Consider the following 27,052-nt stretch of genomic DNA (forward strand, 5'->3'; position numbering starts at 1 on the left):
GAATTTCTCTAAGGGGTTATGGAAATGTTCTAGAATTGGTACTGTTTGATGTACAACTTTTAATATGCTAAAAGCCACTGAATTATACACTTAAAACAGGTGAACTTTATGTATGTGATTTGTATTTCAGTAAAGCTGTTACTAAAAAAATTTCAGTGTCAGTTATACTTCAGGTAAAAAAATTTTCAAGAGGAATACAATAAATTTCTAATAAAGTGTTTTTAGAAGTTGTCCCTCAACTATTCTAGTTTTACTTTTTTTTTTTTTATATTAGAGCGAGAGATAGAGAGGGAAGGACAGAGGGAGAGGGAGAGAGAGAATCCCAAGCAGGCCCCACACTCAGCACAGAGCTGGTTACAGGGCTCGATCTCATGACCCTGAGAGCATGACCCGAGCCGAAATCAAGAGTTGGATGCCCAGCCGAGTCACCCAGATGCCCTCTTGTTTTGCTTTTTAAAAAAATTGTGTGACTTTCCAGAAATACTTTTATTTCTTATGCATATTTTATTTATAGTAAATAGTAAATATTACTCCCCCACTTTTAACAAAAGTGGTAGTAAATTGAACATGGTGTTCTACACCAAGCAGACATCTCTGAAGTCTGTTTTTCTTAGTTTTAGGTAAAAAGGTTTTTTTTTTAAATTACAAAAGGAAATAAAAATCAATCACAGAAGGATTACATGGTTAGATAGTATAGAAAAGTATGATGTGAAATGTAAAAGCTATCCATACCCAGAGATAGTCATTGGTAATTGTATATCCTTTTTAGACTTTTATCTCCATGTATATATACTCTTTCAAAAATTAGAATTGAGGGGCGCCGGGATGGCTCGGTCGATTGGGTCTGCCTTCGCTTCGGGTCCTGATCCCAAGGGTCCTGGAATTGGGACCCGCATTGGACTCTCTGATCGGTGGGGAGTCTGCTTCTCCCTCTCCATCTGCCTTTCCCCCTTCTTGTGCTCTTTCCCTCTCTCTCACTCTCAAATAAATAAATAAGATCTTAAAAAAAATAAAAATTAGAACTGAGATCATCCTATACTTGATATTGTGTAGTCAGCTTTTTTACGCTTAAAACAATATATTGTGATCATAGTTTTTAATCACTAAATATGATCTTCATTGTTATTCTTTTTATGGATGCATAGTATTAAATTGTGTGGACATTTTTCATTTACTGTAGCTCATCACCTATTAATATCTATTTAGGTTGTTTCTAATTTTGTCACTATTATAAACAAGAATGAGTATCTTTGTACATACACCTTTGTACCCTTGCCAGGTCATTTCTTGAGATATTTACTACACTGCTATTTTGTAGTCCCACCAAAATTTTTTAACAACATATGTTTTAAAATATAAATTACAAAGATTTCCATTATTGTCTCTATAAAAAGATTATTATCTCTATAAAAAGATGGTGCAGGTATTTAAATCCTTATTTATTTTTAAATATGAGGAATCTGAAATGCAGAAAGTGGCATTGTGTCCAAAATTGCATAGCAGTTAGTGTGAGAGATGGCGCTAAAACTCACGTCTTCTATTTATTTATTTATTTATTTATTTATTCATTCATTCATTCATTCATTCATGAGAGACACAGAGAGAGAGAGAGAGGCAGAGGGAGAAGCAGGCTCCCAAGGAGCAGGGAGCCCGATGCGGGACTCGATCCCAGGACCCTGAGATCATGACCTGAGCCGAAGGCAGACGCTCAACCATCTGAGCCACCCAGGCGCCCGTAAAACTCACGTCTTCTGATTGTGGGTTAGCGTTCTTTCTACCGGGGCATACTGCCAGTCCTTAAATACCTTCAGGACAAGGGGTGATTTTGTTGTTGCTTCTTCATTTCTAAAAATATGATTCTTGTGACATACTTTTGGATTCTTTGTATAATGTGCTACAATTTATCCATTCAGATTAAAGGTACATATACCTTCATTAGGGGTACAGGCTAAAGATAGGCCCTCTCAAACATTTTGTAGTTTATCTGCATTAATATCTTCATTTAATTACTCACCTATATTCTTATCTTTCCCTGTATGAAAAGCTCTCATAGTCTGTTTTTTTTTCCCCCTCTTTTGAAAGCTTTAAGTCATTTTATTTTCTCTGGGTAGTACTAGTTTCAGTGGGTTGGGAGAATAGCTTTGGTTTCAATGACAGCTCCATTATTTACTATGTGATCTTGGGCAAGTTACTTAAATCTCTGTAAGGCTAGGGTCATCATCCGTAAAATCAAAATAATAGTACATGTGTCATGGGGATTAAGTGAATTAACACATAAAAAGTGCTTGGCACAATTTGGTAGATACTACTCATTAAATGTTAGTTATTATTTAATATGTGAATTTAAATCCTTAAAAGTCATTTTGTGTTTTGATATCCTTTGTATTTTTTTGTGAAACTTTTTTTTAAAATTAATTTGAGAGAGAGTGTGCGTGAGTGTGGGGGGAGGGGCAGAGGGAGAGAATCTCAAGCAGACTCCCTGCTGAGCGGGGAGCCCAGTGTAGGGCTCTGTCTCACAACCCTGAGATCATGACCTGAGCTGAAATCAAGAGTTGGACAGTCAACTGACGGAGCCATTTAGGTACCCATTTTGGTGAAACTTTTGTATGATGTGTTTGTATTCCTGTAGATTTTCCCTTTTTCCTCCCCTACCCTTTAGTTCTATGTAATACCTTCTACTGATTTTGAACAATATCTTTATTTTGTCATGGTTCATGCAAAGTGAGGCGCTGTCGTACTTACCTTGTTTCCTGTTGGGAATAAACACAAGTTAAATAACTGAGATTTTATAGATTATCTCGATCATTTTTTTAAGACAATGTAAAACAGAATAATGCGAATCCTAATTTATTGAATTCAGGGTTCTGAGAGCCGTGGTAGCTACTTTCTGACTGACTTCCCCAATCTGCTTCGTTTTTTCTACTTGAGGAGGAAAGCTGATTTGGGGTTTTCTTTTTTGTCTTGATTCTAGCACATGCAGATGACAATCCAGGCTCTCCAGGATGAATTGCGGATCCAAAGGGACCTGAACCAGCTGTTTCAGCAAGACAGTAGCAGTAGGACTGGTGAACCCTGTGTGGCAGAGCTGACGGAGGAGAACTTTCAGAGGCTACATGCTGAGCATGAGCGGCAGGCCAAAGAGCTGTTCCTTCTTCGAAAGACTTTGGAGGAAATGGAGCTGCGTATTGAGACTCAGAAGCAAACCCTAAGTGCTCGGGATGAATCCATCAAGAAACTTCTGGAGATGTTGCAGAGCAAAGGACTTTCTGCTAAGGCTACTGAAGAAGACCATGAGAGAACAAGACGACTGGCAGAGGCAGAGATGCATGTCCACCACCTAGAAAGCCTTTTGGAGCAGAAGGAAAAAGAGAACAGTATGTTGAGAGAGGTGAGTGACTGCTTTTTCCCTTAAGACTTACTGATGGTCTTTTTTTCCCCCTGAATAGTCAGCATCTTAGCTTAGATAAATTTATATGTTCTACTGAGTTAGTGGAAAGTAATTTCTTCTTTGGTGTTTAAGTGCTTCACTGATTTCTCTTTTGATTGGCTCTCTTGAGTGAGATGGCATTGACTGGTATGTATACTGGCTTGATAACTTTCTGTATCTTTTTTCCCCCCTCCATTTGGTTTCTGTAGACTCATTTTGTTGCTAGAGGGGCAGAGAATTTTCTTTGTTACTCATCTCTTAATTTGTTCATAGAGACACACGCAACAAAACCAGAATCAGAGTACCTAATTATTATTTAATTTTAGAATATTACTAAGAGAAAGTAAGGGGTTACCTCAGTTTAGGTGTGCTTATATAGTCCTTGGCAGTAGTAATGGATGTTTGCCCTGTGGTTTCCATGGAAACTTGCCTTGCTGTAAAAGATACGTAATAAAAATCATTTGCTGCCATGGAGGCACAGTGAGAAAGAATGATACAGAGGCACACTGCAGTTATTTTTTATAGAGGAAACTCAGACTTTAGCTGACCACTGTGACTGTTGATAATTCTTTGCTTTTCTAGGTAATGATTCATTTTAAGGAAGTATAAATGAAAAATTCATCTTACATTGAATTAAAAAAATTGACATATAATTCTCTATATGTGGCCAGAGACTTTAGCCATTTGGATGGGGAAAAAAATCTCAGAACTGTGTTAGTTTTAGTCTGAATGAAATATGAGGAAAGAAATTAAAAAAAGGTGGAATATTCCCAAAACAGCAAAATAGCAACTTTAAAAGACTACTTCTATATTTGAAGTTCTATAACTTCTCCTTTTATAAAAATTCTGAAATATTTATTTACAGTGAGGATATTTTATTTTTGATAAAGGGGAAATTCAGTGTTTTTTAAATAACATGATTTTATTACACAGTAAAGTCACTGTAGGTTATTGTAGTAAGATTAGGAAATAGATTAGCAAAAAATCAAAACCCCAGGTATTGTTACCTAGCGATAACTGTTATGTATATGTTTACAGTCATTTTTATTATGTATACATTCTTTTTATATTTCTTTCTCTTAAAAAGGTAGAATACTCAGGGCACTGGGTGGCTTAGTCGGTTGAGCATCTGACTCCTGATTTTAGCTCAGGTCATGATCTCAGGGTTGTGCAATCAAGGGATCGAGCCCTGTGTCCTAGGGCTCTCTGCACTCAGCGGGGAGTCTGCTTGGGATTCTCTCTACCCCTTCCCCCCTGCGCTCTCTTGCTCTCTCTCTTAAATAAATAAATCTTAAAAAAAAAAAAAGAATGCTATCCATTAGTATTGTCTAACATAACTTTCTGTGATGATGGAAATGTTTTTTATCTGCTCTGTTCATTATGGTAGCCACTAGTTACATGTGCCTATTGAGCCCTTGCATGTGGCTAGTGTGACTGAGGAACTGAATTTTAATTTCTATTTAAATATAATTAATCCAGAATTAAATTTAGTTAGTCAAATTTAAAGTGTCTACATGCAGCTAGTGGCTACATATTAATGCAGGTATGCATAATGCAATGTCACCTGCTTTTCTTAATAATTTGTTTTGACCACCTTTCTTTGGTCAGGTACAGGTAGGGTTTTGTAATTTCTAATGAATTTATAAAGTTCCATTGCATTTATTTGAATACCTTTTGCTGTTGAAAATTTTATTTTCATATTAATTTTTCAGTATTATAAAACTGCTGCACTGAATATCCTTAACCATGTATCTCTGTACATTAATTTTTGTGTTTAGGATAAATTCCTAGAAATGAATTTGCTCAAAGTGTGTGTACATTTTTGAAACTGAATAATCTTATCTTCCAGAGTGATTGGACCAGTTTATGTTCCTAGCTGCATATAATGTGTTCTTATGATTAATCTGCAGCTATGTACATGTTACGCTCTTCAAATTATCAGACTGTGATATTTTAGAAAATTGTTAATCAACTGCTGTGTCAAGGAACATTCTGAGTTTGTTTCAGTTTACTTTCAATTTACTTTACTTTATGACCTGGCCATAGAACACTATTAGAGAAGTTGTGATAATCTTATACAGCATGCAACATGAAGTCTGTACCAACATCATGAATTTTGAATGTTAGGTTTTTAGTGCTTCTGTTCTGAATATTTCGACCTATGCCTATTTATTTATTTTATTTTATTTTATTATTTATTTATTTATTTATTTTTTAAAGATTTTATTTATTTATTTGAGAGAGAGAGAATGAGAGACAGAGAGCACGAGAGGGAGGAGGGTCAGAGGGAGAAGCAGACTCCCTGCTGAGCAGGGAGCCCGATGCGGGACTCGATCCAGGGACTCCAGGATCATGACCTGAGCCGAAGGCAGTCGCTTAACCAACTGAGCCACCCAGGCGCCCTATTTATTTATTTTAAAAAAATATAAATTGAAGTAGAGTTGACATACAATGTTATGTTATTTTCAGGTGTACAATATGGTGATTTGACAAGCCTATACATAATGTGCTATGCTCACAACAGTATTTGCTACCATTTGTCACCATACAGTGCTATTACAATACCATTGACTATATTTCCTCTGCTGTACCTTTTATCCTTGTCACTTATTCATTCCATAACTGGAAGCCTCCCCTTTACCCATTTTGTCCATCCCCCCAACCCATCTCCCCTCTTGGAACCATCAGTTTGTTCTCTGTATTTTTGGACTGTTTCTGCTTTTTGTTTTTTCTTTTATTTTGTTTTTTAGATTCCACAAATAAGTAAAATCATATATTTGTCTTTGTCTCACTTTTTGCACTTAGCATAATACCCTCTAGGTCCATCCATGTTGTCGTAAGTGGCAAGATCTCATTCTTTTTTATTATGCCTATTTAATTTTGAGTTTTGGAGTTAATAAGGGGTGAATAGTTAAGGATTGTGAAAAGCCACATTGTTATTCTGGCAGAGAACAAGCAGAAATACGGTGAATTTGAAAAACCAGTAGGAAAAAACCCATGAATTTAAGGCTTATTTTCAAGTAACAAGCTCTACAAATATCAAGTCCCACTTACGTACATAATGTGGAAAGAAATACAGGCCTTGTCAATCATACCAACACACAATTCCAGTTGCTGTTAGTAACATAGCATCATTTTATAGGAGACAAAATCATACGAATTAAAATCTTTAAGAGCAAGTGGAAATGATTGCTTCAGAAACAAATGTTCTTTTTTAAAAAAGATTTATTTACTTATTTTAGAGAGAGCAAGCACAAGTTGGGAGGGGGGCAGAGGGAAAGGAAGAAAAGCAGACTCCCTGCTGAGGGAGAAGCCCTAAATGGGGCTTTATGTCACAACCCTGAGATCATGACCTGAATGAAATCAAGAGTCAGATGCTTAACCGGATGAGCCACCCAGGTACCCCTGGAACCAAATATAAAAAAAAAAAAAAAGAAAAAGAAAAAGAAATCTTTAGAATTCTTGTTTTCTTTTCAGTTTCTCCTATTTACCTTCAAGACTTAGACCAAATTTCAGTTCTTCTGTGAAGTTTTCCTTGTGTAGCTTTATACATATATGTAGATGAATCAATCATATTATATTTATATTTACATGTATGTTTCTTCATCATTCACTTAATTTTTTGCATCAAAGATACATTTTTTTTAAAGATTTTATTTATTTATTTGAGAGAGAGAATAAGATATAGAGAGAGAGCATGAGAGGGGGAGGGTCAGAGGGAGAAGCAGACTCCCTGCTGAGCAGGGAGCCCGATGCGGGACTCGATCCCGGGACTCCAGGATCATGACCTGAGCCGAAGGCAGTCACTTAACCAACTGAGCCACCCAGGTGCCCCTCAAAGAAACATTTTTTTAAAAAGATTTTATTTTATTTATTTTATTTTTATTTTTTTGAGAGAGATAGACTGCGAGCTGGGGGGTGGGGATGGAGTGGAGGGGCAGAGGGAGAGAGAGAGAATCTTTTTTTTTTTAAAGATTTTATTTGTTTATTTGAGAGAGAGAGAATGAGAGACAGAGAGCATGAGAGGGAAGAGGGCAGAGGGAGAAGCAGACCCCCCGCTGAGCAGGGAGCCCGATGCGGGACTCGATCCAGGGACTCCAGGATCATGACCTGAGCTGAAGGCAGTTGCTTAACTAACTGAGCCACCCAGGCGCCTGAGAGAGAGAATCTTAAGCTCCATGCCCAGCACAGAGCCTAACACAGGGCTCAATCTCATAACCTTGAGATCATGATCTGAGCTGAAATCAAGAGTTGGTCACTTAACCAATTAAGCCACCCAGGTGCCCTTAAAGATCTTATTTTTAAGTAATCTCTATACCCAACGTGGGGGTTGAACCCACAACCCTGACCATGCTCCTCTTACTGAGCCATCCAGGTGCCCCCAAAGATACATTTTTTTAAAAGTTTACTTTGAAGATTTATGTATTAGAGAGAGAGAAAGAGGGGTGTGCATGTGCATGTGCATGTGCACACGTGTGGCGGGAGGCAAAGAGGGAGAGAATCCTTAAGCAGACTTCCTGCTGAGCCGGAAGCCCAACCTGGGGCTTGATCTTACAACCCTGAGATCATGACTTGAGCCATAATCAAGAGTTGGAAGCTTAACTGACTGAGCCAATGTGGTGCCCCACCAAAGATACATGTTTTTTTTTTTTTTTAAATCTTTATTTTGCCAGTGTCTAACAAATACAGAAATCGAGAAATGTTAGTTGAATAAGTTGAAATGCAGGCAAAAAATTTAAACCTGGAACTTACAGAAAGGATAGAGTTTTGAGTTTTTTTTTTTCCCTGGTGTGACCGGGTACTAAAACCTGATGAAGATTTGAAAACAAGTTAAATCCCAAAGCTAGTTTTGCTTATGAGTTCACTTACACATGTTATAAATAAAATATTAGCAGATAGAATCAGCATTATGGTAAAATGATAATACTCCGATCAAAAGGAGTTTATTCCAGGAATGCCAGAATGGCTCAATATATCATACATAGTTATAGTTTGTATTAGGTAAAAGGAAAAGAGAACCTTGTGGTATTTGACGGCTGTCTCAAAGATATTAGATAAAATGTTACAGATATTTTCACTGAAAATGAAACAAAATGAACTAAAAATAAGGATTGAATGTTACTTTTATGGTAAGATTTAAATAAATAATAACATAATAAATGTATATTATAAACATATTTCAAACTAATAGCCAGCATCAAGCTTACTGTGACATACTAGAAATGCCCGTTGAAGTTAGAAAGAGGTCAAAAATGGTTGTGTTCATCAGTATTTAACATTATTTTGGAAGTGTTAGGTAGTGCAATTAGATAAGGAAATGCCATAAATAATATCAGTAATGATAATGGAAAGGATATGGCTAAATTGTCATTACAGTGTAGATGGGAATATTAATATAAAGATGTCACTTTACCCCAAATCTGTAAATTTAATGTAATCACAATAGGAATGATTTTGAAACATGCCCTAATGACGTTGTAGTTTATTTGCAAGAAGAACAGTGCAGGAACACTTGCTTAAACAGATCATGATGCACGTATTTGAAATCCAGTGTTATTAAAATGTGTGGTACTAGCACAGCAATAGATAGCTAGATCAATGAAACAGAATAGGATCCAGAAATAATATAGTTTTCAGTATATGGTGGATGTTTTGAAATAGTGGCCATCCATTTGGAAAAGTTATATCATTATATCAAATTAAATTCTGGATGAAATAAAGAGCTACTTTTTTAAAACATAAAAAACACTAGAAAATATAAGCAAAAAGCTTTTATTTTTTTTATTTTTTAAAGAATTTTTTATTTATTCATTTGAGATAGAGAGATACAGAGAGAGACAGAGTAGGAGCAGTGGGGAGAGGAAGAGGGAGCAGAAGAGGGAGAAGCAGACTGCTTGCTGAGCAGGGAGCCCAATGTGAGGCTCGATCCCAGGACCTGGAGATCATGACCTGAGCCAAAGGCAGACGCTTAACCGACTGAGCCACCCAGGCGCCCCAGTAAAAAGCTTTTAATATAATCTTGGGATAGGAAAGAATCTTTCATTGCCATAGCAAGAACCTTAAAGAATTAAATTTGTGTATGTTAGAAAATACAGTTAATAAAAGTTAAAATGATAATTTGGGATAAAGCTTTCTAATATATGGCTAGACTAATACATAAAGATTGTTTCTAAAACAATAAGAGGCTAGAGGCCCTTGGTACCACCTTTCCTTTCTTGTTTATTCAACAAATATCTTTTTTTTTTTTTTTAAGATTTTATTTATTTTTTGACAGAGGGGGAGACAGCGAGAGAGGGAACACAATCAGGGGGAGTGGGAGAGGGAGAAGCAGGCTTCCCACCGAGCAGGGAGCCCGACGCGGGGCTCAATCCCAGGACCCTGGGATCATGACCTGAGCCGAAGGCAGACGCTTAACGACTGAGCCACCCAGGTGCCCTTCAACAAATATCTTTTGAGCCTCTGATATGTATTTGATCCTGGGGTAGTCATGGGCTATACATTTTTCATGTCAGCACACGTGGTCTCTGCCCTCCTAGAATTTAAAGATCTGGTGGGAGACAGTAAATTGATAATTATGAGATGAGCTACGTGATTGGGTGGAGTCTAATTATGTTGCGGGAAGGGATTTCTGTAAACAGGATAAGCATCTTTGAGGAGGTGCCCCTTAAGGGAGATCTGAAGAAAGACAAGGGGAATATCTTGCTGAGCATTTGGATAAAATCCTTTCATGAAGAAAGGGTAACAGTTTCAAAAGGCCTCATGGGAAGGAATTTTGAGGAAACAGCAAGATGGCTAGGGGGCAAAAGTAAATTGTATAAGGTGAAGGCTGGCATCAGATGACAGGTTGAAGAGGTAGCCAGGGCCAAATACATTCCTTTCATTCATCAGATATTTACTGGGCACTAACCATGTGCAAAGCAGTAGGGAAATAGCAGTGAACAAAACATGCCCTCTAGGAGAAAAAGCACTTGCCTTCATGATCCTTGCAGGTAATGCAATTGTTATATTCAAAGTGCAAGAAGAGTCCTTTCCAATGTTTAATCAAGGGAATGTTAAGATCTGGTTTGCCTTTTACAATTTACTCTGCCTGTGTTGAGAACGAATGGGGGAGGGAGAGTCAAGAGTGAACAGGGAAGTCTAATAAAGAACTTAACAGCTCTAGTCTAGGTTAGGTGAGTGGCAACTTGAAATGACCATTGCACATTGTATTACTAGTGGATCAATAAAGTCAAGAGGAATTGTGAGTTGGCAACACCAAGATATCCATAGGTTTTATTTATTGGACTTTGACCGTCTTTAAAAAAAAAATCAGTATTTCATCAGTTCTAAGACTCACGGTTTTTCTTATTTTAACAATATGGAATTGAGTTAAATCTTACCTTTGATGGCATCTTACAGTCTGTCAGCGAGGCAGTCATGCTGGATTTGTTTGCCTGTGCATTCAGAGTCATATACCTATTCCTTTTGTTACCACTTTAGTTTAGGGTGTGAGCATTGTTGGTATTTCTCATGTTAACTTTAATTGTTGATCAGTATGTCATCAGTAATAATCATGTAGTGAATTGGCATTGAAACCAAAGTTACTGACATAGGGAAAGTTATAAAAACAGTTCAAATGATATATAGTTAAACTTTGGTTAAATAAGTACAAGAGAACTCTTATAGTCAGTATAAAATAAAAATTTTGAATGAAAAAGTTTTGTGTTGTAATTTATTTGGAGGCATTTCCTCCCTTTCTTTCCACTACATAAAACAGTGGTATGTACTACAATCAATGGCATCTTAGATTTGATGAAGTACTATAACATTAAAATGGCATTCATATCCAGGAGCATTTGTGATTAGTTTTCCATTTTGTTTATGAAAATGATTCTGTAGTGACAGGTAAATAATTCTCCCAAATAAAAGCCAAAGAAGAAAAAAATAAATTTAAATTAAGCATCATGTTTTGTTTGTACTGAAATTACATTTTTATGGGACTACTTATTGTTAGATCTTATATTGTTTCCTGCAGTACTTTTCCTTTGATTGATAGAAAAGTGAAGACATTTATTGGACAAATATTGAACCACAGTCAAGACTTGTCTCAGTCAGTGCCTGGGGCTTGGGCATATAGAGTTTTAATAAGCTTTATAGGTAGTTCTGTTATACACCAAAGTTTGAGACCCAAGTTTGGGTTCTCATTCTGTTAGCAGAACATACTTAAAGTTGGCTATGGTTGGATCTGCATTCCATATGCATACCAAACATTATCTGTAGGTCAAAAAAACACTATATTTCATACCTATATATGCTCTGAATTTTAGAAATGTAGATGCTGTTGTGGTAAATAAAATATAAATTTGTTTTAAAACATTATTACATTCATGCTAGTTTTTGTGTCTATAATATTTCAATCAACAAACCTTGTTAGCATAACTGCTATCATATCATCTAGGGGTTTACAGAAATGTTTGAGGTTAAAGTACTAATATTTGACTAGGTTCTGGGCTAGGAATTCTGAATCTAACTAGTATATCTGAGGAATGCCTATTTTTGTCATTGGCAGTTGTAAGGTAGAAGCAGAGAAGATAGGAAGGAAAAAAAGTAAAAGAAAAAATAGAAACAGACAAAGCATAGGAAGAATTTAAAAAAAGGAGGGGGTCCCAAGTTTTCTGCTTTGTGAGTGATTTTGGAAAATATGGACAGTTGCATACCATATTCAGGTTATTCTTCCCCTTTTCCTTGTATCATTTGTGCCCATTTCTGTTTTGACAAGATCACGTTTTCTCAGTAATGCCATTACTAGAGATGGCAAAGGGTTAAAGTATAATGGTTTCTGACACAGAGAACCACGAGGACTCTTTCTGCTTATTCTCCCCGTCTTCTTTATTCCTGTCTCCTCTGTGTTTTGAGTACAGTAAACCCAGAACTTGTGTGGAGGATTGAATCTGTGAAGGGGTCTCACAAGCAATCTGGAGCTTCTACCCTTGAACCAAGGGTGCTGGGGGCTAAAACCTGAAACTTGAAAGAAAGAAATTTCAGACATAAGTACTACTTTGCAGTCACAAATACTCCTTTTTCTCAGTTGTGTAAGTAAAAGTTGACTTACTTTTTTTTTTTTTTTTAAAGATTTTATTTATTTATTTGACAGAGAAGATGAGAGAGAGAGCACATGAGAGGGGGGAGGGTCAGAGGGAGAAGCAGACTCCCTGCCGAGCAGGGAGCCCGATGCGGGACTCGATCCAGGGGCTCCAGGATCATGACCTGAGCCGAAGGCAGTCGCTTAACCAACTGAGCCACCCAGGCGCCCAAGTTGACTTACTTTTTAAAAGAAACTACTTAAAAGAGAAAAATAGGAAAATTCCTAACTTGCTTGGTTTCTAACTCTAGATTAGTCATTATTCTTTGGTAAATTAGTGAGAGGAAATGAACACCTTTTCTTTTGTCTACCACAGTTGACAGTATAACAAGATCCAGATAATCCTACCTGTATTTTAATTGTTTCATTTCAGGCCAAAGGAGTGAAATAGAGTGAGCAAATAGAATATTCTAGTTCTTATTTTTATTTGAATAGTACATTCATTTCTATTTCCTGTCTCCTCTCTTTATTAACAGTGCATGCATGAGTCAGAGGCTTGATGTACTCAGTGGGAAAGGGGAGTTTATCAGCTCACTGACTGCAAGATGTATTCATAATGAGTTTTAATGTGTAGGCTTCTGAATGGAAATTTGTTACAAGTGATAGGTTTAGAAATGTCTTCATAGGAAAACTTCTGCCTGTGAATGGTTTAAAATGCATCCTAGTTCCTTAGCAAAGGAGGATTTTTTTGTTCAAATGGATTTGTTTTCCTTATGTTTTGCTTACATGCTTGCTAGCATTTAAAATTATTATCGTTTAACCTTAAGACATTTGGAAATCTACCTTATTTGGAATTAGGTAATAGGAAAGAAGTCAGATAAAATTAGTTCACTATCGGAATTGTGAGGTATTTCAAAGAAATGCAGTTTTAATGTTTTCAAGTTGATACAGAAATACCAAATGAAAAATGTAAAGTATAGGTTATAGAATTTTATTAATAGATGAAGATGATTTACAATGAGCAGGATTCATTTTATTTTTTGCTTATTCTTTTAAACGTTTTACACTCATTTTATTGAATAAATATTACTAAATATCTGCTGTGTGGCCAATTGATCATCTTGCTTACAGTGTGGAGAATAGATTAAATGTGGACAAACTGGAGGTGCAGAGGAAGCTGAAGAGTTTGTTGTTTTAATGTAAGTGAGAGATTGTTATGGCCTGAACTAATGTGTTGGGATTTTGTCCTGGATTAGTGTGTTCTGGATTTGACTCTCTTCCTTAAGTGTTTTGCCTTGTGAAAATTAATTGTGGATTAACTTGATCTTTAGAAGACTTGCTTTTAAACGCTGTTAGGGCTGACAAAGATAGCCTTTCCTCTTTCAGGGCTAAATTAGCTCTACTTCTAAGACTTGGCTTTTCTGGTGTCTCTACTAAATGCCTCTGATGTTCTCCTTACTTTGGTTATTTGGAGCTAGGATTTTTCCCAGCCCCATGTGAGTTCAGGTAGTTGCTCAACTCATAGCTCTCTGATAGTTGTTCTGTCGCTAGTAATTGTTTCATGTGGAGTCTTGCCCAGTGCATGCGCACTTAGGGTTTGGCCAGAGACTCAAGGGGACCTGTGTCAGATTAGGCACTGCTGCTTTTATGGCTACCTTCCTTCTCTGTGATATTCTGCTCTGCACGTTTCTGCTGTCTTAGGAATCTTATCCATTGATCCTTCTTCTGAGTTCTGCATGACTGCTATCTTCTGTTTGGGCTTCCTCTCCCTGCTTCACATACTGAATAGCAAGTGTGGGCCATCAGTGTTTGTTTCTCCTCTTTCAAAGGATCATAGACCTATGCGCTTGTTTTCCAGTGTCTGAAAACAGTTACTTCGTGCATTTTATCTAATTTTAAAATAGTTTACAACAGGAGGGCCAGTCTTCTATCCATTATGGTCAGATCATGTTGGTTTTGTAGAGAGTGAGAAGCAAATGGGAAACTCATTGAAGGATTCAAAGCAGACTAAACTGTCATACTTTGTTGATCCTTTGTGAAGATTACCCTGGTGCTCTCTTGAGAATGGACAAAGGAAGTGGAGGGAAACTAACAGCTGTCGTAGTAATCTAGGGTTCAGCTGAACTGGAAATGGAGTGAAGTAGAATAATTCAAGACATATTTTGAAGATGGAGCAATCCCTGCCTCCTATTTGAATTGGTTGTGGGAAATGAAGATCTGGGAAGAATGAGACACTGGTGTTTGGCTGAACCACTGGGAGGGTGGTGCCATTTAATAAGATGGAGAACACTCATCTCTCATCACACTCATCAGATGAGAGGCTAGATTAAGGAAGAGAAAAATCAAGAGTTTTGTTATGGACAATATAAATTACCTATTAGACATCTAAATAGGTATATCAAATGAGCAGTTGGATAAATGAGTCTAAAATCAGAGCAGAGGGCCTAAGAATTCACTAGTGTTTCAGATAGTGTTTAAGCAATGTTATGGATTAGAGAGTTAGATGGAAAAGAGAAGAGGGTTTAGGACTTGTCACCTGGTCACTGTAAGTATTTAGGGGTCTAATTTAGAAGGAAGAACCTGCAAAAGAAACAGAAGAAGCACTTGGAGAGAAAGAAGAATAGGAGAGTGTGGTGTCATAATAGTCAAGAGAAAATGTGTATATAGGAGGGAGTGGCCCACTGCTTTGAATGCCTCTGAGAGTTCTAGGAAGATGAGGACAGAAAGGTGTCCACTAGATTTGGCACCCTGGAATTCACTGGTGATGTGGATGAATTGTTTGAATGGAGAGGTAGAGAAAGAAATAACTAAAATAATTAAATTAAAGCACGTCTTCCATTGTGTTACTGGAGAGATCAACTTTGGGAAACTGTTGCTATAATCCAGGCAGAATCTCTAGGAGGGCTGGAGAGACTGGGTACAGAAGTTATACAGCCAAAACCAGTCTCCAGTCCATCGTGCTCCTTTATCGGTTTGGTGAAGACAGTGCTGCTCTTGGTGCAGAGCACAGACACAGCAGCCTGTTTGGCTGACACCACTGACACTGCTCACTACCTTTGGAACCTCTGCCATTCCTGAGAGTGGGAGCTCAAGGTAGCTGCTGCCTCTGCCACTCATTGCCGGAATTGTCACTGTTCACGTCCCCAAGTCTTCTGTTAAAAGATTCTGGTGGAGATGAGGTCTTGTGTCTGGACTTCAACTGCAAGAAAGGCTGGGGAAAAAAGTATGTGGCATTTTTAGCTTTTATTGTGGAAGGAAGACTGTCTTAAAATGTGGAATCCCCAAACATAAAAGGGAGATTAGATATCATGGTAAGAAAGAGTGATAGATGTCCACTACAAGGTTAGATAAATAGATTTTGCAGGTTATCCATGGAACGGTAAGACAGTTGACTTTTGAACAATGAGGGGGTTGGGAGCTGACCCTTCTTTTTTTTTTTTTTTTTAAAGATTTTATTTATTTATTTGAGAGAGAGAGTGAGAGAGAGAAAGAGCACAAGAGGGGGGAGCGGGAGAGGGAGAAGCAGACTCCCCGCTGAGCAGGGAGCCCGATGCGGGACTCGATCCTGGGACTCCAGGATCATGACCTGAGCCAAAGGCAGTTGCTTAACCAACTGAGCCACCCAGGCGCCCCGGGAGCTGACCCCTCTATAGTCGAAAATCTGCATAGAATGTCTGACTCCCCCAAAACTTAACTACTAATAACCTACTATTGACTTCAAGCCTTACTGATAACATAAATGGTTGATTTACACATAGTTTGTATGTTATATGTATTAGTTACTATATTCTTCAGGTGAGCTAGAGAAAAGAAAAAGGTATTAAAAATCGTAAGAGAAAACACATTTACAGTACTGTACTATATTTATTTAAAAAAAATAATACGGGTGCCTGGGTGGCTCAGTCGGTTAAGCGACTGCCTTCGGCTCAGGTCATGATCCTGGAGTCCCGGGATCGAGTCGCATCGGGCTCCCTGCTCGGCAGGGAGTCTGCTTCTCTCTCTGACCCTCCCCCCTCTCATGTGCTCTCTCTCATTCTCTCTCTCTCAAATAAGTAAATAAAATCTTTAAAAAAAAAAAATAATAATACATATAAGGATGCCTAGGTGGCTCAGTCAGTTAAGCGTCTGCCTTCGGCTCAGGTCATGATCCTGGGGTCTTGGGATGGAGGCCCACGTTGGGCTCCCCACTCAGCAGGGAGTCTGCTTCTCCCTCTCCCTCTGCCCCTCCCCCTGCTTATGCTCTCTCTCTTTAATGAATATAAATAATAAAATCTTTAAAAAAAAGAAAAAATAATACATGTATAAGTGGACCAGTATAATTCAAACCTGTGTTGTTTAAGAGTCAACTGTAGTTGAATCTGTGGGATTGGGGAAGGGCTACCTTGTATTGGTGTGCACATTATTCAGCCAAACAAGAGCTTCCTGCTGATGGAGCAAGTGGGGCTTAAAACTCAACCAATGTTTCATGGTGAGGTTGCATCTACTCCAGAGGGGTTGCTTTTTTTCTAATTCATATTAAGTTTCTCTGTGAGCTGGTGGAGTTCCTGGAGTGGGGCTATAGAACTGAGAAGAGTTCCAAGGATGGAATTTAGAAAATGTCTGTCTGTGCTTAGGCTAGGGAAAGGACAGCGAATAAGCCTTTAGAGTTAGGATAATTCTTTAATGGAAGGCAGTTGAAAATTTTAAAGACGTTCCTTCCTTAACTCTCTCTATGGTTTAAAAAAAGAAAAAGCTGTTATGTGGAGTTCAGAAAGGATGTGGACTGACAACAGCTATTAGATTTAGGAACAAGATCGTCCTTTATTTGATACGGTAGAAAGAGTCATCCAGTAGTGAGGTGAAGAAGAAAACTAGCTGATAATTTATTCATTTTTTCAGTCTTTCCTTCATCCAACAAAAGAATGGATATGGAGGAGAAATAATTTTTAATGATTGCTTACATGTCACACACTGTCTGAGGAATACAAAGGACAGTTTTGCTCTGAAGGAGTTTATGGTCTGGTATGTTAGAGAAGATTATTCCAAATACAGTAATTCCAAACTGAGGGAAGAGTGGTAAGAGATGAGGTCTTGTAGGCTACTGAAGGGACTCTGATTTTGCTTTGAGTCAGATAGGGAACTATGACAAGAGTTTTGGGCAGAGGAGTGACAAGATTAAATTCATGCTTAAAGGTCACTCTGAGTGCTCTTTTGAGAATAGACTGTAGGGGAGCAAGATAAAGGTTGGGGAGCCTAATTAGGAGCTTTTTGTTGGATTTAAAAGATATATATATTTTGTTTGTTTTTAGATTTATTATTTGAGAGAGAGGGAGGGAGAGAGGAAGAGAGGGAGGGAGAGAGGAAGAGAGAGAGAGCGAGAAAGAGAACATGCTGGGGGAGGGACAAGGGAGAGAGGGAGAGAGAGTCCCAAGTAGACTCTGCTGAGTGTGGAGCCTGATGCGAGGCTTGATCCCGTGACGCTGAGAGCACGACCTGAGCCAAAATCAGGAGTCGGATGCTTAACCAACTGTACCACCCAGGCACCCGTAAAAGATATATTTTTGTTTGTGGTTTACTCCAAGTGGTAACAGTGGAGATGGCAAGGAGTGCTTGCATTTTGGATATGTTTTGAAGTTAGAGTTAACTGGATTTCCTGATTGTGGCTTGAAAGCAGAAGGAAGGCATTAAGACTCAGGTGTTTCACCTGAGTGACTGGAAGGATGGAGCAGGCTTTAGAGCACCACCAGGAGTTTACTCTTGGGCTTGAAGAGTTTGAGGTATTTGTTAAACGTACAGATGGGATACCTTGTTGAATATTTAAGGCTGGAGTTAGGGAGAAAAGTAGCAGAAAGGGTGGTATATATTAATAGTGGTTTGCACTATAGTTTCAGCAGCCAACTGGTAAATGTGGATGTTCAACAGTTACTGGTTTTTAAACTGTTGACTTTATAATTTAGAACTTTTGTCAGTTAGTGGCACTACTCTTTGAGGAAGAGGTAACCCAGTGAAGTGTGCAGTTCTGTTTTCTGTTTTCTCTCAAACCATTCTTCCTGGCCAGGCAAGAATGAATAAGTTAGGTGAAAGGTATAATTAAAGTATTATACATTCCTTTTATTATGGTTAAGTATAGTTCAGATGGAAAGTATTCATCTGTGTATTCTCCGGGATTACTAGAAGCTATGTCAGGGTACTTTGGAAATGTTGACTGATTAAGTCAGAGACATTCACAAAATCTGACAGGAAATAGCCTGAGGTGGTCTGATAACTTCACTGTGACCCTTGAAGACCTTAATTGTGATATTACTACCATCGCTTCCTTTCTTCCTGATTCTGAACTCACTAAAATTTAGATGAAAAAGGATAGTTATGTTTTTATGACATTTTGTAGACATGAACAACCTTATCTTCTTTTTTCTTTCTACTTGTCACCCCAGTAGAGAGAGATTTTCATCACAGGTAGCCAGGTTGTTACTCCGGGGTAGATGCTGTAGAAAAGATGTGGTTAACACAAATGCTTTCAGTAGCTCTGTGCAGTGCAGACTGATTGTGACTGCTTTTATTTCTTCTTTTAAAAAGGGAATATTTCTGATCTCCCTTTTGGACTGTTTGGAGTTCTGATTTATATGTCTTAGAGTTATGTGGAAAATTGACACACCAGTCTGGGGTTGCGTTGTAGTTTCCATCTGTTGTACTGCTTTCATCTGTGTGACTGATTTTAAATAACTGGGTGTTCACTGACAGGGACCCTTTATGCCTGTATGTTTGACCCTTGTATTTCCTTAGCCTGAATGCAGCCTGTGGGTTTTCTGATCCACTGGGGAAGGTCTGGTGGACAGGGATCAGAGTGTCTTGTAAGGCTGGGGTAATCATCATCTTTACACAATTACTCCCTCTCCCCCGTCCTTCTCTACCCTCCCTTTAAGAAAAAACAAGAGTGTAAAGGAGGACACTTACTCTCTTTTTTGCTTCTCTTGTATAGGAGATGCATCGGAGATTTGAGAATGCACCTGATTCTGCCAAAACAAAAGCTCTGCAAACTGTTATTGAAATGAAGGTAAGTTAAGAATCTACAAGAATCTTGTGAGTCACTTTATACTTTGAAGTGATTACAGACTTTCCTGTGTGAGTTTTAGAAAGTGGTATGTAATAATATTTCACTTATTTTGTAGATTGAGAAGACATAGTAAGATGATTAAAATGACACTTTAAAAGAACTTCAGTTTTATTCCCTTTTAGTTATAGATCATAACTCAAATGGGACCAAAAAGGCTTGTCCAGAATTTCTTTAAATGAGCTATGCTTAAACCTTTTGATCTCAGGACCCCTGTATTCTCTTAAAATGACAGGTTCATTCATTCATTTTTAGAAAATGCCTGCCTAATACTAAGTCTAGTAGCCATAGTTTGTCAATTGTTCTTTCAAGTAAAAATGATGTTCCATGAAAAAACTACCTAATGCAGCTTGCAACTCAAAGAGGCACACAAGTGCTATTCTGAAGGAACAACTGTCGTACTTCAGTGGGCAGAAATGCCTAGCTCCTTCCCATTTCATCACACAGAATATTAAAAAGATGTGTTCCTAAGGGTTGTGACTAATTAAAAGTAATAAATTTTACTGCTTCATTAGGGGCATTCTCAAGGGAAGCAGTCTTCCAAAAATTTTATTTCTAGGGGCTCCTGGCTAGCTCAATTGGCAGAGCGTGTGACTCTTGACTTTGGGGTCGTGAGTTTAAGACCCACATTGGGCTGAGAGCTTACTTATTTTTTTTTTAATTTCTGATATTTCTTTCTTTTTTTCTGTGAGTGCCTGACACTGAAGAGTACAGTGACTGCTGGTATGGTTTGGTGCCACTGTCTGTTGTCCTAAAACACCAGCAGTTTTTTCCCACTGTTGCTTTTATACCTTTAGTGCAAATGTTAACGTAGTGGAGAAGGCAAATAAAGTCATAGTATTATTATGAAAATAGTTTTGACTATGCAGACTTCTTGAAAAGGTCTGGGGGGATCCAGCACATAGAACATGGACCATACTTTTGAAAAACTCTGCCTTAAGTTAATGAATAGTTAGAAATCTTTGGGCTCTGTGTTATGTTAAGAACTTGCCTTCTAGGGGTGCCTGGGTGGCTCAGTCGTTAAGCGTCTGCCTTCGGCTCAGGTCATGATCCCAGGGTCCTGGGATCGAGCCCCGCATCGGGCTCCCTGCTCAGCGGGAAGCCTGTTTCTCCCTCTCCCTCTCCCCCTGCTTGTGATCCTGCTCTCACTGTGTCTCTCTCTGTCAAATAAATAAATAAAACCTTTAAAAAAAAAAAAAAAGAGCTTGCTTTCTAAATTCCTTGGATTCAAAATTTGGCTTTACTTGAACCAGTTATATGACACAGAGTAAGTTACCTAACCTCCCTATACCTCAATTTATTTATTGATAGAAGGTGGTAATAATATTGCTATCCCATAGGTTGTTTTGAGGTTTAAATTAGTTATGGCAAGTAAAACACTTTGAATAGTATCTGGCATATCATAAACTGTTAGCTGCTGCTGCTATTATTATTTTTATGAACATCATAGTCTTTCTTACAAAAGCTGAAAGACTCTTACAGATAAGGACCTCTCTTTCTTTCTCTTTTTTAGCTTCTTCATATTCCCTAAAAAGTTTGACACTTTCTGCTTTTGGGCCTTTATTTAATATTTGGTGATACAACAAGAATATTTAGTTATTGGTATATAGTTTTATCGAAATAGAGGCTTCTCAAGTACAGTTTTAAGAACTTTTCTCTGAATTTAAATGATTTCCTCTTAAAATTTTGTTTGTGTATATCTTTATTTCCAATGGGGAAAGGATTTACCAAACAAATTCTAAATTAGTAGAATTCTGGGTTCTTTATAGTTAGACAGTTAGCAGTCTTGAACATAATCCTGTAAAGAGCCTTAAAAAGGTTTCATTGTATGTTCACATTTCCTACAAATCTCTTTGTACATTTTATTTCCTGAGCCCTGTTTAAACCTAAGAATAAAACACATGAATGTGCCTATGTTTCCAAAATCATGTTATTCACCTTTGGATAGAATAGGGAAGTATAATAGTATTAATTGGTAGTGGATCTGAGTTAAGTTGTGTTAACCTTCAGCCATTTGGTTAAGAAGCAAGAGATTCTGAGATTCTGGTGGCCCAGTTGGGTCAGGTGGATGCTTTGCTGAAATCACAGCTGAAATAGTTGAGTTCCTGAGAATGTGGCATGAGCTTGAGAGAATTATGAAGGTCTAGAGTAGTCTTGGGGGGGAAGAGGAAAGGAAGATGATTGCTAGACCATTAAAGAGCCTACCTGTCTTCCAGGTGATGTAATTTTCTTTTCTCTTCCCTCTGCCTTTTCTTCCTCCTCTTCCTCCCTTCTCTTGCCTTCTTCCCCCTCCCATCTTCTCCCTCTCCACTCCACTTCCCCTTCCTTCTTCTCTAATTTTTTTCCTTTTTTCTTTAGTAGTGGAGGAACAGGGAAGACTTATTGTACTGCTCTAGATGAGAGTTTTGCCAGGTAGATAATGGGAGAATTATTGGGTTGCAGATGAATTGAGCATTATGGTGAGAGCGTAGTTTGTATGATCAGTACTAGAATGTAGTGTAGATAGGAAGGAAGAGAATTCAGAGTGGGCTGACAGGCTGGGAGAAAATGTGACAGGGAAGTGGAGATCTCTGTGAGGTTTAAGAACAGCAAATAGAAAATGATGGTGCAACAGGCCTGGGGAGAGAGTCCTGGGTGATTTTAGGATCCAGAGGGTAGTCCTATCAAGTGGATAGCTGAAATGGACTGGTGGATGAGATCATTGGAATTTAGGACATTGAAATCCCAGGATGATGGCAGGAGTGGCATTTGAAGGGACAATCGATTGTGAGCCAGGTGCCAAAGATGTTTTCAAATGGCCAGGAGTGATTGGGAATTCCCTAGATGGCAGCAGCGAGGAGGGTAAAGTGAAAAGGAGTGTGAGCTGTAAATAAAGGGAGGCAGCACTTTTCCCCTGCTCTTTTCTGGTACTGGGGCATTAGTGACCTTCATTGGAGAGAGTGCAGGGAAAGTATATCCTTTGGGAAAGTCAGTTTACCTTGGGATAAGGAGACAATTTGGGGGGAAAAAAGGTGAGGATTTGAGAAATTTAACAAGGAACAGGGGATTCCAGTAGGCTCATTGGAATTGGCTGATTAATGATGGGAAACCCAGGGCTGGGGAAGTACAGAGTAGCAAGATGATAAGGAATTTATTTACTTATTATTATACATTCTAGGAATAAGAAACCTTGTTGGAAGGACTGTTCTCACTTAAACCCAGTCTGGTTGAGTTGGTGCTAGAACAGGTTGAGCATATCAGACATTGCTTTTCTGGCTTGATTTCAGTGAGTAGCCTGGCAGGTCTCTTATCTGGGCAGTCAGTGGCAGCTTCATGACTTTCACAGTTATAGTTTGGTCCCTTTTGGGGAGAAGCTTTTATGGGACGTGATTTGGTAGTGAGGGTGCTGATTTGGTCAAGAGCTGCCTCTGTATTTGTGTTGGAGTTAGAGGAGAAGATGGATAATGTTTCTTGGGGCATTGTGGGGGCTTTGTAGAGTTAGAGGTTGTCTGTGTGATGTGTGGAGCTTGAGTTCATAGCTGGAGGCAATTTTGTCTTGTGTGGAGTACCAATGATACTAGAAATACAGTCCCTCTTTCCATTGGCCCCTTTTCATCTCCCTCCCGCCCCACTAATGTCAGAGGTCAACCACCTTTCATTTGCAGTTTAGTCCCATGCATATGCTTAGTATTTTAGTTATTCTTAAGGGACTACATCCTGATTTTTCCAGGAAGATGTATAGTAATCTTAAAGGTGAATTTTCAGATAGTACAATGAAAATAGTTTACAGGCATACCTTGGTTTATTGTGCCTCGCTTTATTGTGTTTTGCAGATACTGTATTTTTTACAAATTGAAGGTTTGTGGCAACCTTGCATCAAGCAGGTCTTTTGGTGCTATTTTTCCAACAGCATTTGTTCACTTCATGTCTCTGTGTCACATGTTAGAAATTCTCCCAATATTTCAAACTTTTTCATCATTATTATATTTGTTATGGTGATCTGTGATCAGTGATCTTTGATGTTACTCTCATAATTGTTTTTGGGACGCCACAAACTTGTGCCTATTTAAGATGGCAAACTTGATAAATACGTGTGTTCTGGCTGCTTCACTGACCTGCCATTCCCCTGTAACTCTTCCTTTCCTCAGGTCTCCCTATTCCCTGAGACACAACAATATTGAAATTAAGCCAATTAATAACCCTACAGTGGTCTCTACATGTTTAAGTGAAAAGAGTCACATGTCTCTCACTTTAACTCAAAAGCTAGAAATGATTAAGCTCAGTGAGGAAGACAGGTCCAAAGCTGAGACAGGCTCAAAGCCAGGTCTCTTACACCAAACAGCTGAATTATAAATGCAAAGGAAGAGTTCTTGAAGGAAATTAAAAGTGGCTACTCTAGTGAACACATGAATAAGAGTGAAACAGCCTTATTGCTCATATGAAGAAAGTTACAGTGGTCTGGATAGAAGATCAAACTAGCCACAATGTTCCCTTAAGCCAAAGCCTAATTCAGAGCAAGGCTCTAAGTCTCAATTCTGTGACGGCTGAAAGAGGCGAGGAAACTGCAGAAGAAGAGTTTGAAGCCAGCAGAGATTTGTTCATGAGGTTTAAAGAAAAGCCATCTCTATGACATAAAAGTGCAAGGTAAAACAGCAGGTACGGAGGGAGAAGCTGCAGCAAGTTCCCCAGAAGACCTGGTAAGATCACTGATGAAGGTGGCGCCACTAAAGAACAGATTTTCAATGTAGATGAAACAGTTTTCTATTGGAAGAAGATGCCATCTAGGACTTTCATAGCTAGAGAAGTCAGTACCTGGCTTCAGAGCTTCTTATTAGAGGCTGATGTGGCTGGTGACTTTAAGTTGAAGCCAGTGCTCATTTACCATTCCAGAAATCCTGGGGCCTTAAGAATTATGCTGAGTCTGCTCTGCCTGTGCCCTATAAACAAAGCCTAGATGACAGCGCATCTGTTCACAACATTACTGAATAATTTAAGCCCACTGTTTGGACCTACTACAGAGAAAAAGAGGTTCTTTTCAAAATATGGCTGTTCATTGACAATGCACCTGCTCACTGAAGAGCTCTAATGGAGATGGACAAAGAGATTTTTGTTGTTTTCATGCCTACTAACAAAACATTCATTCTGCAACCCATGGATCAGGGAGTCATTTTGATTTCCAGGTCTTATTATTTAAGAAATGCATTCATAAGGCTATAGCTGCCATAGATAGTGATTCTCCTAAAGGATCTGGACCCAAGTAAATAAAAAACCTTCTGGAAAGGATTCACCATTCCAGATGCCAGTAAGAACATTTGCGATTCATGGGAAGAGGTAAAAATACCAACCTGTATAGGAGTTTGGAAGAAGTTGACTCCAACCCTCCTGGATGACTTTGAGGGGTTCAGGACTTCAGTAGGGGAAGAGCTGCAGATGTGGCAGAAATAGCAAGAAAACTAGAATTAGAAGTGGAGCCTGAAGGTGTGACTGAATTTCTTGAATCATATGCTAAAACTTGAACAGATGAGGAGTTGTTTCTTATGGATGAGCAAAAAAAGTGGTTTCTTAAGATGGAATCTACTCCTGGTGAAGATGCCGTGAAAGTTGTTGAAATGACAACCAAGGATTTAGAATATTACGTAATCTTAGTTGATAAAGCAGCAGCAGGGTTTGAGAGGATTGACTCCAGTTTTGAAAGAAGTTCTGTGGGTAAAATGCTGTCAGACAGTATCACAGGCTCTAGAGAAATTGTTCATGAAAGGAAAAGTTAATCGATGCAGCAAACCTCTTTGTTGCCTTATTTTAAGAAATTGCCACAGTCAGGGCGCCTGGGTGGCTCAGTTGTTAGGCGTCTGCCTTCGGCTCAGGTCGTGGTCCTGGGGTCCTGGGATCAAGCCCCGCATCGGGCTCCTTGCTCAGGCGGGGGGCCTGCTTCTCCCTCTCCAACTCCCCCCTGCTGTGTTCCCTCTCTCGCTATGTCTCTCTCTGTCAAAGAAATAAATAAAATATTAAAAAAAAAAAAAAAAAAGAAATTGCCACAGTCACTCCAAATTCAGCAGCCACCACCTTGACCAGTCAGTACCTATCAACATGTAGGCAAGTCCCTCCACCAGCAAAAAGATTATGATTCGCTGAAAGCTCAGATGATAGTATTTTTTAGCAATAAGTTATTTTTAAATTAAGGTATGTACATTTTTTCCATAATGTTATTATATACTTAATAGACCATATAAACATAACTTTTATATGCAGTGGGAAACCAAAAAATTTATTTGACTTGCTTTATTGTGATATTTACTTAACTGCAGTGGTCTGCAGCTGAGCCCACAATACTTTCAGGTTATGCTTGTATTTATTTTTTATGGGCCAGGAGATTAATTGTGGCCCACTATTTTTTTTTTTTAGGCTGTGGTAGAAATGGGATGCACCCACCGATTTCAGAATTTATGTTTAGTGTATCTCTTGACTGCATTACTTCAGTGCATTTAATTTTGAACTAAATATAGGTTTGAGTAGATTTGTAAAAGAAAATTTTTGTTGTGATATTTTTAAAGGTAACACAATGCAGGACAAGGAGTACATCCCCCTTCTCTCCCCTGAACCTAAAAATTGCTAGTGGTATTTGTCTCATGATAAATCCTTTAACTTTTATCTTCATGCTCTAAGAATTATGATAGCAAGGAATGTCAGTCAAGAAATCTTTGAGATAAAGTGCAAAGGGATGTAATTTCAAAATTACTTTCTAAAGGACTGGTTTCTCTGATGTTCCAAATAAAATAAAACTATACTTAATTTATGCTTCTACTTCTTTATTTCTTAGGTGAATAAACATATACAACTTTAGATATAAAATCTTCATTTTATGTAGGAATTTTTCTGTAACTGACATCTAAAGTGATCTTTCTGCAATTGATAACATCTTAACTAGGGGATAAATTAGATACTGTGACAAGCAAAACCAAGAAATTCAACATAGAACAATGTTCTGCTGGGAGGTGATATTTGTGGAGATGATGATTTATAAGGACAGTGATTTTTAAAAAAAATTATTACAAAATACTTAAAATGTGTAGAGAACTAGAAAATAAGTAATATGATAAACTGTAATTGTTAGCATAATTATTCATCCCTTTGTTATTTTTACAATGGGATGCTATAAAATCTTTATTATTGCAAATATAGTTATACACATTATTGCATAAGTCTTTGAAACACTTTTACTCTTCTTCTCCCTCCTTTGGGAGCAGAAATAAACTTTTAGGGATCACAGTAGAATGATAGAGTAACTAGGAACGGTTTCTCTGTTAATATTACAAAATTTTTCCCTAGAAATTTGTTTGACCATGAAGTACAAAGAAACTTTAACTAGCTTTCCATTGCTTCTACTTTTTTTTTTTTTTTTTAAGATTTTATTTATTTGACAGAGACACAGCGAGAGAGGGAACACAAGCTGGCAGAGTGGGAGAGAGAGAAGCAGGCCTCCCACGGAGCGGGGAGC

General features: G+C 38.2%; 1 protein-coding gene across 9 annotated transcripts in view; it reads left to right on the forward strand.

Moving 5' to 3' along the window:
* ERC1 (ELKS/RAB6-interacting/CAST family member 1) overlaps positions 1–27,052 on the forward strand; it is a 554,437-nt gene that overhangs the window by 88,282 nt on the left and 439,103 nt on the right. For all 9 annotated transcript variants that reach the window (XM_035028513.1, XM_035028517.1, XM_035028519.1 and 6 more), the window contains exons 3-4: positions 2,972–3,388; positions 19,447–19,521. In XM_035028513.1, coding sequence (XP_034884404.1) covers positions 2,972–3,388; positions 19,447–19,521 — 492 coding nt within the window. The remainder of the gene's footprint in view (positions 1–2,971; positions 3,389–19,446; positions 19,522–27,052) is intronic.

The sequence above is a fragment of the Mirounga leonina genome, unplaced genomic scaffold (genome assembly GCF_011800145.1).
Source record: "Mirounga leonina isolate KUSES-001 unplaced genomic scaffold, KU_Mleo_1.0 Mir_201, whole genome shotgun sequence".
Taxonomy (NCBI): Eukaryota; Metazoa; Chordata; class Mammalia; order Carnivora; family Phocidae; genus Mirounga; species Mirounga leonina.